Source organism: Dreissena polymorpha, chromosome 9 (genome assembly GCF_020536995.1).
Source record: "Dreissena polymorpha isolate Duluth1 chromosome 9, UMN_Dpol_1.0, whole genome shotgun sequence".
Taxonomy (NCBI): domain Eukaryota; kingdom Metazoa; phylum Mollusca; class Bivalvia; order Myida; family Dreissenidae; genus Dreissena; species Dreissena polymorpha.
The window spans coordinates 11749561-11763747 of record NC_068363.1 but is presented as its reverse complement, the minus strand read 5'-3'; the positions used below and the strand labels follow the sequence as shown (position 1 = coordinate 11763747).

Sequence of the window (14187 nt, the reverse complement as noted above, 5' to 3'; positions counted from 1 at the left end):
AATCAGAAAGTCTTCTTTTCTATGACCAAACCATAGCTATTTTTTATCTGTTCAAGATGATGGTATTCAAGTTTTGCTTGTAACATGAAAATTATTATTCAAAACATTTTTTTAAGTTGACCTTGTCTCTAATACCATAATTCTATATCAAATACAGTAATTGCATGCTCATGATTTTAAAAACTCTGCAAGACTAAGGATTAAACACCACAGATCTTGAAAATCTGGCAAGAGTTGGGATCAAACACCAGAACACATAACCAAAGTGTCCCTGATGACATCAAGTATTGATTCTTCCCAAGAAATGGACTTGAGTATTTCTCCATAATCATAATTCTTCCAATACTACAGAGCTTAAATAAATAAATGAGTCAAGACCAATCATACCTGCTTTTCCGCCATGGCCTTGTCGTATTCTGCCTGCACAGCCGCCAACTCTCGCTCCTTCTCATCCAGCTGTGCCTGCGCCATGGCCAGGTCTCCCATGGCGACCTCCAACTTAGCTTGCTGCACTGCCAAGTTTGCCTGCAAGCAGAGATATATTATCGACTTCAGCTGCCAGCATTTGTGAATAAAAACTTCAACTAAATTAGCCTCATTCACCACATTTCACCACTCAAAATTCAGCTCCATGAGATATACACATGCATGCCAAATATCAAGTTGCTATCTTCAATATTGCAAAAGTTATGAAGAAGGTTTAAGTTTTGGTAAGTTTTTGAATTTGTTTTTTTGACCTTTGACCTTGAAGGATGACCTTTACCTTTCACCACTCAAAATGTGCAGCTCCATGAGATACATATGCATGCCAAATATCAAGTTGCTTTCTTGAATATTGCAAAAGTAATGACCAAGGTTAAAGTTTTGGGACACACACGCACGCACGCATGCACGCACACACACACACACATACAATGACAGACAGGCCAAAAACAATATACCCCCGATCTTTCGATCCGGGGGCATAAAAATCCAGCGATGGCAGAAGGTGTCGGGGACAACACCTAACGCACATGCATTAGGCCCAGTTTTCTCAGATTGTGTATCATGTATTGGAACTTGCACATCATGAATGAGATTTTTTAAAGTGCATTTGTCAAGATTGTGATAATTAAGTCATAGCAATTAATCTTAAAACAATATTTGAGGAAGATTTTAAACTTTTCATCACAAAGCGAGTATCTATCTTTTTTAACGGTGAGCATTCAATTTTTTTAGCAAGCACAAAATTAATGAGCAAACACTGGCTGAGCTGGAACAACACTCATCTTGGAAAGAAGCAAAGTTTTTCCCACAAAATGCCCTTAATGAAGATAAAGCTTCACCTTTAGAGGCAGAACTTCCTTGTTGATGGCAAAGAAGTCGGACATGGCCACGGTCCACGAAAGAAGTCCGGCAACGTTACCACACACGCGGGTCGCAGTCTCCAGCGTGTAGTCTTCCATAGTCAGGTACGGCTTGATCAGCTCAATGGTTTCATCGTTGATTGTGTCCTTAGGGAAAGCAATTAACTGACCAAGGAAGTTGGTACCCGCCATCATCTGAAATAGGACGTGTGTCACTATTGAGAGTGAGGTGATTCTTAACTTACTCTTTCAGTGCTGGAACCAAATTTTGAAGGCCTTTGCAAACAGTTTGGATCCAGATGAGACGCCACAAATCGTGGCGTCTCATCAGGATCAAAACTGTTTGCTATTCTGATAGTATTCTTTGAAAAAAATCGAAGAAAATGCTAATTTTAGAAATTCAGCAGAAGACAATTTAGCAGACAACAAATTTCCCAGAATGCAAAGGGCTAAACATTTTTATGAACAACAGAGTTGAGATTTCAAGATTGTTACTAAAAATTACACTAAAATGTTAATAACACACTTCAAAATTTGAAATTAAACACATGTTGCAAAATGTTGGCAATAGAAACTTGTACGAATAACAAGAACTTTGTCTATGACAAATCAGCTGTCGCCTACCGCTAAAATGTTGTCAGAGTAAGAACATGATCTTCATAAGCCTAGCTTGACAAGCACAATTTAGTTGTGTATGTAAGTATACCTATTTTAGTTTTCATTTATTTCTGTAACCAAAGCAACCACAATTTTTTTGGCGGACAAATAAAATAACATGACATATTCCCCATATGGCTCTCTATCCACATCTGTTACTGAGTTTCACCGATTAAGCTGAAGTCATTCTTTGAGTTATTGCAGGATCCAGATTTTAAGAACAGACATATGGATGGGTGAACTGACAGACATATGGATGGGTGAACTGACAGACATATGGATGGGTGAACTGACAGACATATGGATGGGTGAACTGACAGACGAAACTTAAATAACAGAAAAAAAAACTGACTTGCATGAATGCAGCTGAAGTACTTTTTGAGTAATTGCAGGATCAAAATATTTTAGGACACACAGACAGACTGACCAACAAAGCTGACCTAGCATGAATATTGAATATGGCCCTCTATTCACATACAGAGTTTCAACAACCTAGCTCAAGTACTTTATATATTTATCACCAGATCACCACAATTTTGACATCCAGATGAACAGACCAACACAAATGAAATAACTTGCACAGTCCCAATATAGTTTTTGAGATGCATCACCCTTTCAGTTTTTAGATTTTAATTGTTTAATTATTTCTGTAGCAATAGCATCTATAACCTTAGCAACTACAATTTTTGGATCCTGATATTAACAAAAGCCGACGGATAGATGGACACTCCCCCCAGATATTTACTTGGTTAAACTGTAGCAACACATTTTATTGCCAACACTTCAAAACTGCAATCATCTACGTAATTAATACATTAATTTGACCCTGATTATTCAAGTGAACCCCACTAAGCCCCCTAAAAGCATACCTTCAGGGACTCTGACCAGGATGGCTTGACACAAGGTCGGTCTGGGTCCTGTACCACAGTGTCCACCTTGTGCTGGAACAACAACAACACTGAGTCCATAATCCTCATGATCAGGTGAGGGGGCTTGCCGAGCTTTCTCACGGTGGCAATATCGGCAGGCTTGATAGTATTCAGAGCAGCCTCAGCTGCCTCAAGAGCCGGTCTTGCTTTCTCAAGTTTAGCCTCAGCAATGTTCTTGTCCTTTTCAATGGCATCTACGATGGCTTGAGCTTTGTCCTTGACTTTTTGGACTTGCTCCTTGACCTTGGAGGCTGCCTGAGCTTTCACAGTCACCTCTTTGAGCACTTCGTCCGCTTTCTTTGAGGCTATGGCCAGCTCCTTCTCTTTTACTGCTAGCTCTTTTTCTAGTTCAGCGACTGCCTCAGATGCTTCAATGAGCTTTTTCAGACCTGTTAAACAAAAATGTACAAATATAATAATACCATTGGTTAAAATTTAGTCATATGTTTGTCAAGGATGTGACTTGTTTAAAAAAGTATATACTTGTCCTAAAAGAAAATGTAGGTCATGTTATTAACAGTTTGAAAGTTATAAAGTGTTTGACAATCCATTGTGGAACACTGGCCAACTTATGAGAAGTATACAAGGCTGGGTTTCACCACAGTGAATTATAATACAAATAAATAGTATAAACTTGTTTAACATTTCACCAAGGAGCTATGGGAATATATGCAACAGATTTCCAGGTCATGGGAAAGAATTGTTCAAAGTTATATTATAATCTTTCAAATCATACAATTTTACATAAGAGAAAAAAATCTGGATGTAAAAAATCAGTCATTGATGGACATTTAATTAACAACATTCATATCAGCGGCGGTCTCCAAAAGCCAGGCATAATGCATGTGCGTACATTGTTGTCCCAGATTTGTCTGTGTAGTCCTCATAGGCTTATCTGAGACAACACTTCACCCTTTATGGATTTTTTCTTTTAAAGGGGTTTCTTCTAAACAAAACTCCACTCAAAGCTGAATGTGTTGTTACTAATTAGCCTGTGAGGACTGCACCATCTAATGAAAGAAAATACTTAACACACATGAATCAAGTCTGGTTTTGCCAGGGCTCATATAGTTGATAAGAATGTTAATCTTCTTTAACCCTTTACCACTTAGATACATAGTGTCAGAAGCCGAGCGGTAGCGGTGATATTTACTTTTTTCAACTTTCCCAATTGTTTATCCAAACTTGAAGCTTTGTTCAAGTCTAACATAGAACAAAAATGGACTCTGATTAACAGTTAACTAACTTAAGAATAACATTTTGCCTATCCAGTTGTTTTTAAAATTGTAAAAAAATATATAAACTCAAGATTTATAACATTTCTTCAATTTATTCATTTTTATTTTATGCTTTCCGGTGGTTTATAGAGAAATATCAGTAATTATCAATAATTTTCACTAATTACTGTGAAATGACATATTTTTTAAGTAATGATATCATTATCCCAGCGAAATTCTTTAGTTAAACTATTAAATAATGTACTAGTATATAAACAGTGAAAATTAGCATAAAATAAAAAGAAAATTTGTTGGATTCGGTGGAATATCAATTTTAATTTACTCATGAAAATATTATTTTCTATGATCACTCGTGAAGTAAAATCGATAATCCACCGAATCCAACAAAAATCCTCTATATAATAAATAAATGACAACTTTCTATATATATAACTCTAATAATACATACAATTCATAAATATTTCGTCATAGAAATGCGGTAGTATTCAAATTCAGTTTATTTAGTACAGTAAATATATTCATTCATGTAGCTTAAATTTAAAAAGCAAATCTTATAATTTATTCAGTCTTAATTTTAATAGCTAGTCTTATAGGACTCACACGTAGGAAAACAAAGTTCAGAGTCCTTAAATGCAAATGTCGCTCATCTTAAAATGATTTTCTGACGATATTAGAATTAAACAATAGTCAAATACATATCAATTAAATAAATAAATCATTTATAAAGACAACTATTACCTTTTTTTAACAATTTTTAAGAAGGAATATGAGTATTAAGCAAATTATTTCATATGAATAAACTGTCAAAAATACTGTAGTCATTGTAAACTACCCAGAATGCACTTATGTCAGCATCAGGAAATCAACTTCCTGTTTATCAAAAATGGCTGCCATATGAACAGACGCTAAAACAATGAGACACTTTTAAAGGATTTAACAAATAATAATGAAGTGAAAGAGGTAAGCATTAGCTGTTATCAAATCTATATACAAAATAACATCCCATGAAATCATGAAACAACAGTGACATAGCCATTTAATTTCAAAACATAAACAATAAAAATGAACAATGTACATGTACACATGTTTACATGAACAATCTAGGGCATAACATTATTTTGACGCATTAATGGTCCCTTAGAAAGTGATATATAATTAAAGACCTGTCATATTAGATTCAAGTTTTAAAGGCTTCATTTCCAACCCTTATTAGATACTTATGAGCAGCAAACAGCATAAAACCTGAACAGACTGCAAGTTACTCCCAGGCTGTTGGGGCTTTATGCTGTTTGCTCAAAGCCATTCATTTGCCTCTGAGTGGGAAAGGGTTCAGCTTTTGCCATGGACACAAGAAACTATACCAGTGTTCATCCTGTTAGCGAGCTCTCCAATCTCGTTCCTCTTGTCACTGTAGATGGTCTTGTAGCCGTTAATGAACGACAGGTAGGACTTCGGTGTCACATGGGTAGAACGACGGTACCTGCGAAGAATACACAGTAAATATAACTTCAGAAAACTTTCCGAAGACTATTTTTCCACTTCTATAGGATAATTTAATCAATACAAAGACAAATTTAAAGCTGAATATATGTTTTTGTTATATATAACATTAAAACTTATATATGACTTTAAAAAATTAAACCAAGGAAAGTGACCATGCTTAGAAACTTGATTGTAACATTTTTACCAATTAATATAGCAGAATCAAAGAAAATTTGAAATTTTAGTCTGCTAACCACACATAAAACTACAGCACAATACCTCCCTTCACACTATATTAAGCTAACAAAAAGTTTAGAAAAAAAATCAAGAGTCCGCAATACAATTGCCTAGGTTACCTTTGGAAGTATTCAATGCAACTTTCTGCCACTCCATCATGTACGATACCCATGGTCTGGATCACCTGCTTCTTCACTTCAGGCGTGCAGTCGATATTGAACTGCGACAGGAAGTGGTCTGCCACGGCAATCAAAGCATCACGGGGCCAACGTTGGAACCAGTCCATTGTGCAGCCGGAAATCAGTCCAGGGAACTTCAGTGAGCGTGCGCGGAATTTCTCACCAACCTGTCAATAGATCACAACATGCAAACATTAAAGGATTAGAAGTCTTGAAAATCTAAAAAATTCTCAATCTTCATCTTAGTCTGAATGACAAACTTCCAAGCAATAAAAATCAAATCTCCTATTTTTTTACCAGTAAAAGCACTATTATTGGTTGCTAGCCTAAGGTTTTATTGAAACTAAGCCTTGCTCTGTGAAAAGGAAGTTTCATGCATGTGCTCAAAGTGTTCTCCCAGATTAGCCTGTGCAGTCCACACAGGCTTATCAGGGACAACACATTCCCCTTTTATTTAAGAAAGTCTCATTTTAGCAAAAATCCAGTTTAGGCAGAAATTGTCGTCCATGATTAGCCTGTGGGGACTGCACAGGCTAATCTGGGAGGACACTTAATGCACATGTATAAAACCCCCTCTTCACAGAGTCAGGCTCGCATACTAATTTGTGCAGCGTTCACTTACGGGTGAGAAGCAGAGGACCACATGCAGGTGGCTACGCACACGACTTAGGTAATACTCATAGAGATTCTCATTGGTTGGTGGTCGCCGTGGATACTCCTTCTTCATGACAGGGATCAACTCGCTGAGTATCTCATCCATCTCATCTCTTGCAAACAGGTTGGCCACCTTGATAAGTCATGAACAAAGAAGTTGTAATAATTTTGTTTCACACTTTCCTCCATAAGAAGTACAGTGAAAATTGCTTTTGCAAACAGTATAAAAACGGTATAACTTGCAGTCTGTTCAGGTTTTATGCTGTTTGCTGCTCATCAGTATCTAAAGTTTGGAGATGAAGCCTTAACAACATCTTGAAAGAAAGGTCTTAAATTAAATATATCTTTCTAAGAGTGGTAAAGGCTTAAAGCAATTTTGATAGAAAATTTCACACAAAAGCATTTGTGATCATAAATCTATCTGGCATGTATTTAGAAATAAGCCAATTTCAGGGTAAAGTGAACAGAAAGATTTACTAAGTTAAAAAAAGAAGTTTTGAATAAACACAACCGTCTAGTTTTAAGTTACTTAGGACATCTTAACAGTAAATTTCAAACACTAGCAATTGACATTATAAATGTAGCTTGCAGGTATTTAGAGAGGTAAATAAGAACAGAGAGCTTCAAATAGTAAATACAGTAATCATTAACACATACACATGGTAAATACAGTATTAATTAGCAAATACAATATGTAGTGTTAGTTTATAACTTAAGGTGTTGAAATAGCATGTAGGAATAGAAGGACAACATTTTTGTACTTAACAAGAAGATGTTTTCAACTTTATGTATTGAATAGATTTCTTATATTTCACTGCCATTTACAACTGGTTTAATCACTGTTTCAAACAAAGAATTTAATTCACCCTTAAAAAAACAAATTACATTACATACATCATAACTCTTTCTCACTCAGAAGAAAATTGAAAATGGTTTATTATGTGCAAACAGCATAAAACCAGAAAAGCCTGCGAGTAACTCTCAGTTTGTTCAGGTTTTATGCTGTTTGCTGCTCATAAGTATCTTAGGGTTGAAAAAGAAGCCTTAAAACGTAAATCTAGTAAAAAATGTCTTTAATTAAATTCATCTTTGTAATGGACTACACATGTGTCAAAATACGTATCTAAGTGGCAAAGATTTCAGCTTTTTTTAATTTTTTTTTTTTTTTACCCGATTTTATGTATTATATGTTCCCAATCCCAAAAAGTATACTTTTTCCCCAAAATATGGCAAAAAATTCCCAATTTCCAAAAAAAAAAAAAAAATTATTATTATTTTTTTTTTTAGAAAGAAGTGTCTTATGCGTTTATCTCAATTTTAATTCAATTACATCTAACAAAGTATTTTATGATTTTGTTCTTTTAATTTTAATGATTATGAAGTGTTATATCAAATTAAGTATTTCCCTAATTAGTGGACTTTTCGTGTGGGAAAAAAGGCTACTGAATTAATTTTCCCAATTTCATGAAAATGCTGATAAAATTCCCAATTCCGAAGCCATGGGCTATCTTCCCAAAAAGTGGAAAAAAAACCTGTTAAAAGCACACTTACCACACCAGATGAGAGCACATTGTTGAGGTATTCTAGGAAGCCCTCATCCTTGATCTCCTGGTCCGTGAACACAAACGTGATACCCTTGCCCTGCTGGCCTGACGTGCGGTACAGGAACTTCAAGTCCTCTAGCAGGTTGGACACGTTATATGACCTGGTAGTGTAGATAAAAAGGGTTTAATGCATGTGCTTAAAGGGTAGTCCCAGATTAGCCTGTGTACTCTGCCCAGGCTAATCAGGAACAACACTGTCCACTTAGACTGGATTTTTACTAAAATGACACTTTGTGAAAATGAACAAGAGATGTGTTTGTCAGAACACAATGCCCCCTATTGCGCCGCTTTGAAATAAAATTTCAATATATCATTTGGCAGGTTTAGAAATTATCTCCCTTTAAAAGCTTATAATTTCCCTTGGATTGTTTTTTTTTTACTTTTGACCTTATAGGATGACCTTGACCTTTACCACTCAAATGTGCAGCTTCATGAGATACACATGCATGCCAAATATCAAGTTGCTATCTTCAATATTGCAAAAGTTATCACAAAATTTTAACCAAGGTTAAAGTTTTGGGACAGAATGACAGATAGACAGGCAAAAAACAATATGCCTCCGATCATTCGATCCGGGGGCATAAAAATATAAAAGCTGAAAGTATCATTCCTGATCAGTCTGCATGGACTGCACAGGCTAATCTTGGAAACACTTTATGGACATACATTAACCCTGTTCTCTCATAGCAAAGCTCAATTGTTAGTGAGAGCAAAGATATTTTCTCTTGATGTAATTAAATATAGAACATACATAAGGAACACAAATCTTATAATTTCTTACTGTTAGTAGAATGTTAGAATATTTGATTGTCTCAAATAAAACAAAAAGAAAATCTTTTGTATTAGGGTGCAACAATGTTTAAATCAGAAAATACAAAAAATAATATGTTTTATAACCTTATTGTCTTCCTATCCCAAATTGATATTCCATGATATTTCATTGAAATAAAACACATTTCCTCTATTTGCTACCACACAATTAGGAATATATGATTCTTATATCATTACTAAGTAATATTGATATTAAATCAGCAAAAAAAATAAATAATCCTGAACAAGAAAAGAAGCATTAAGAAATAAATATATATAAATTGTTTGTAAACATGACATTAAATATTTCTACCAACATAAACAACAAATGACAATGAAGATACTTAGATACAATGTTATGACAGGTGAACTCTTTGTGAACAATATAATTGAGCCTTACTCTGTGAAAAGGGGGTTTAATGCATGTGCGTAACGTGTCATCCCACATTAGCCTGTGCAGTCTGCACAGGTTTATCAGGAGGGACACCCTCCGCATGAATGATATTTTTCATTAAAGGAAAGTCTCTTCTTAGCAAAAATCTAGTATAAGTGGAAAGTGAACGCACATGCATTAAACCCCCTTTTTTCAGAGCACGGCCTAATTATATTATCACATACAGTTTTACACAAAACTTTAATACTTTAAAGTCAAGTTCAATTACTATGTCAGGAATTGGTTTTTAATAAATGGCTGAACTGAACAACAAAAAAGATCATAATTATCAATATGAAGATTCTCTTACGAAAATGGCGTTTCATGTCATACTCTATACTGTTGTTTGAATCTACTGGTCATGGTAGAACCAATGAAGGCAATGTTTACAATATATGCTCTTTAAAAGTCCATACAAATGTGTAAACAAACATTGAATTTGTACATGTGAAAATTATGCTCTGATCTACAGTGTGACCATAGGCTCTGATCTACAGTGTGACCAAAGGCTCAGATCTACAGTGTGACCATAGGCTCTGATCTACAGTGTGACCATAGGTGTTAATCATACAATATGACCTGCGTCATATGAAAATGGGTCTTATGCCAAATGCATCTGTAACAGGACAGCAAAACCTTTCATGACTTTAAAGCTGACAGGCTGGCTCCAGACCCAACTGCACAGATGCACCTAAGCTAAGCTGGCCTCAAATGGCATATGATCCATTTTCGCATGACACAGCTCATAGTATTCAGTGACTTTTATGTGATTGTTTTACTATATATATGATGAGCAGATCCACAATATATCACACTTACGGCTGCCCGAGACTATTTTTTATGATTAATTAGCCAAGAGTAATATGTAAAATTGGATGAAACAAATTTATTCAGAGCAATCATAACCTCTAAAACTAAAAAAAACAATATCTGATTAATGGTAGAATAAACTTGTTGATGTGCATATATACCAAGAAATATTTGTCAACATGTCATTATTTGTAGAATGATGTTATAGATCATATAAGGTGAAATATGGGTATAGCTTTTTTGACTTACGATGATAAAAGTACCAGACACTCAACTTAACTATTTCATATAAACATGCTGTTGTTTGTAAGTTGTACATTGACCTTTGTGTTTATACCTGGTTAGATTATTTTTACAACTTTTCATTAATTTCATTCATAAATTTTAAAAAAGGAAGGAAAAAAGAAACATACAATTCAAAACCTAAACCTTAACATTTAATATTTATTTACCTTGTCAGTGTGATCTGGAATGTCTTGTAGCCAGCAATGAACGAGGCCAGTTTTGTCAGTGACTGTTTGCCCGACCCGCCGACACCCACAAGTAAGGCATGGCCACGTGGGGTGCGTATGATGCGGGAGATTTTCACCAGGTGGCACATTGCGTCCTTGAAGAACACAAGGTCCATGCCGGAGCCTCGAATGCTCTCGTTGTACTGCTGTAGGAACATCAGCAGACGCTCTTCTAAGGCTTCAAAGCTTGGGATCTAAAATGCCAGAAATATGGACAATAATGTAAGGGTAGTACAGCGTTTTTATGTTAATTAAGTCACTAATAATTATATTATCATTCTGCAATTATGTTTCTGACAAAAAATGTCCTGAGTTTGACAAAGATGTTAAGTCTGATTGAGAAGTTTCAGTGTTCAGGGCAGCAAGGTTATGTGTAAAACTATCATATCGGAAAAAAAAATATAACAAAAATACAGCAGTTTCAGCCTTAACCTTGAAAAATAGAAATTGTCTTGCAAACTTGAATCATGATTAATTTAAACCAATGACTGTCAACAATTGTTCCCCAATATGTTAGCTGTCTCTACTCACGGGCTCGTAGATCTTGGGCATATCAAAGTCGCTGTCCTCTGGTTCATCCCCTGTGGCCTCTGGGGCGTCCCTATCATACAGACATGCATGGGTGAGGTATGCAGTCAATCACAGCACTCACAGAATCTCTTTAAAGGCTTTACTTAATTATTTACAGTGTTGTGTGTGGTTAACAAGTATTATTATAAGATATTAAGGCGATTAGAGCACTGTAGTAACTCAAACAATACAAGTATTTTTTGTAAATATTGCTTTTAAGGCATACAAATAGTCAAAACCCTGAACTACTTTTAAATGCTTTTATAAATATGATACTAGTATCTATATATCAACCCCAAATAACCAAACTTTAACATTAACTTATGAGTACAGTACAAGTGTTTGTTTGTTAAAGCACTTAATTAACAATTGCATAAAACACAATCAATACATGCTTTTCATCTTATTAAAACAAAAAATAATAAAATTATTCTGTCCTGGTGAGCATAGAAAAGACTTACACAAATAGACATGCGTAGAGTGCAAATAATGAATTAAACAAGATTCCTTGAAAAGTGTGGTTGTCTCCCATTTAATTATTATATTAAGTATTTATTTGCAGATGTATTTTCATTTCATGCATACTATTTACTCAAATATACAATTAAATGAACGTCACAACAAGATTAAACCTTAATAAAATATAACTAACTTAACTTTTAATGTGAAACTTCTATCAAAAGAAGGTCATTAAAGTTAATAGATTTGGCAACATGCTTTTCAAATGATCTTACAATAAATTTACTACAACAAGTTTACAATGCTCGTTTCATCAATTCTGCAACAACTTCCCAGCCTCCTCTGTGTGAAACATTAAGATTGAATATATTTGAAAGATCTAAAAAACTTTATTGAAACATATTCAGAACATGAAATTTAGCCATGATCTAGGAAAATGGGACTTAATGCAAATGTGTAAAGTGTTGTCCATGATTAGCCAGCACACTCCGCACAGGCTATTCAGGGACGACACTTTACCATTTATATAATATTTTGTTTAAAGGAAGTCTCTTCTACAAAATTAATCCAGTCTAGGGGGAAAGTGTCATCCCTTATTAGCCTGTACAGACTGCACAGGCTAATCTGGGACAACCCTTGATGCATTAAGCCCCATTTTTTTCACAGTGGGGCTCAATCATATTTAACATAGCTATCAACAGTATACTTACAGCTTTTCTGGGAATGAACAGACCATATTGTTAATTACATCAGCACACAATATTATGTCTGTTAGGGTGAAGTGGTTATTGGTGAAATGCCATTTTAGTGAGAAATAGTCAATTTATTAGACTATAGAAGTTTACCATTAGGTGATAACAACATATCTTCCAAAACCATAATTTAATTCAAATGTTATCAATACTTATTAAAACAAGAAACAGTCGGAGATGGGTGATGCTCCCCAAAGGTTTTTTTTGTCACAATATTGCACTATATATTCAGATAAAAGGAAACGTCTTGAGGAAACAGTAGTTGGGGGGACAAGAATTTTTTTATAAATTTTTTCAAAAGGGCCATAACTCTGTGAACAATCATCGAACCAGAACCTGCCGATAATTTGCACATCTCCTCTTGGTAGTAAAGCTTCCCATAAAGTCCCATTGAATACCGGTTATTAGTTGCTGAGACATAGCCCGACCAAAAATTGTGCACGGACAGGCAGACAAAGCGGCGACTATATGCTCCTCCCAAAATAAATTTTAGTGACCATAAAAATAATACTTCAATATTTATTAAAAGTAGTACGATTTAAACAAACCTTGACTTCATGCTACTATTATAATACTGAAAGCGGGCTTTAATGCAATAAGTGATTTAGTTTTGTAAAACAAAGACAACATCAAGCATTGTGCCCAATTCTCTGACAAACCATGTGGACAATAAGTTTACCGCCACAGTTGAGGAGGTACGACCATGGCTATTATACAACATTTCTACCTATTCTTTTTCTTTTGTTTCTTCTTCTTTTTTCTCTTCTTTAACATTACACTAGTAATTCTTCAAGAGAAATATTTAAAAATGTGTGCACATAATATGTCTTCTTATTAATAACACACAAAATGCATCAATTTGATTGACCATTTTATGTGTACTGTATATATAATAAAAAGGCTCTCATTATAATTTAAAAATACAAATACAACCTTAAGAAAATATCATGGAAAACAAGATTTAAAAGGGAAAAAATCTCTAGAGACATTGCATACAAAATAGCAAAATTTTACTAATTGTGCATTTTACAAGTCATTCTCATATAAGATCTTCAAAATGAGACACAACAAACTATTGCAATAAAGTAATGCCAACACAAAAACTGCAAGGAAAACAAATTAACCAAAAGATGCAAGAATTATTATGAAAACAAATTAAAAAACAAAAAAAACATAAGTGCCAGCCAGTTTCTTCTTGTGTACAACATGGCAATGTCTGGCTAAGTAAACCTTATCTCTCACTGTGCAACTTTTACCCCCATTATATGTGCGTATCCTAAATATATTATCATTAATAAAATACTTTAAGTAATAAATTCCAGTAATTCTGTATGTTTTACTTGAAACGAATTTGGTACTTTTACGTATTTAAAATACTCTATGTGTGCCACCTACTGTTTTAAGCACCATGACTAAAGAAACTGCAATCAAACCCATTATTTTAAATTCTGTATTATGCTTCCCATAAAACCAACTAAATGATTGTTTAACTCATTTTTATAAATATATTTCTAC

At 34.5% G+C, this 14187-nt stretch overlaps 1 protein-coding gene across 6 annotated transcripts in view; it reads right to left on the bottom strand.

Annotated features, from left to right (window-relative positions):
* The window catches only part of LOC127844037 (dynein axonemal heavy chain 5-like), a 159562-nt gene that overhangs the window by 15886 nt on the left and 129489 nt on the right, over window positions 1-14187 (bottom strand). For all 6 annotated transcript variants that reach the window (XM_052373992.1, XM_052373989.1, XM_052373988.1 and 3 more), the window contains 9 exons: window positions 11423-11492; window positions 10832-11085; window positions 8274-8427; window positions 6691-6855; window positions 6009-6235; window positions 5532-5650; window positions 2873-3321; window positions 1326-1541; window positions 388-525 (listed from right to left, as the gene is read on the bottom strand). In XM_052373992.1, coding sequence (XP_052229952.1) covers window positions 388-525; window positions 1326-1541; window positions 2873-3321; window positions 5532-5650; window positions 6009-6235; window positions 6691-6855; window positions 8274-8427; window positions 10832-11085; window positions 11423-11492 — 1792 coding nt within the window. The remainder of the gene's footprint in view (window positions 1-387; window positions 526-1325; window positions 1542-2872; window positions 3322-5531; window positions 5651-6008; window positions 6236-6690; window positions 6856-8273; window positions 8428-10831; window positions 11086-11422; window positions 11493-14187) is intronic.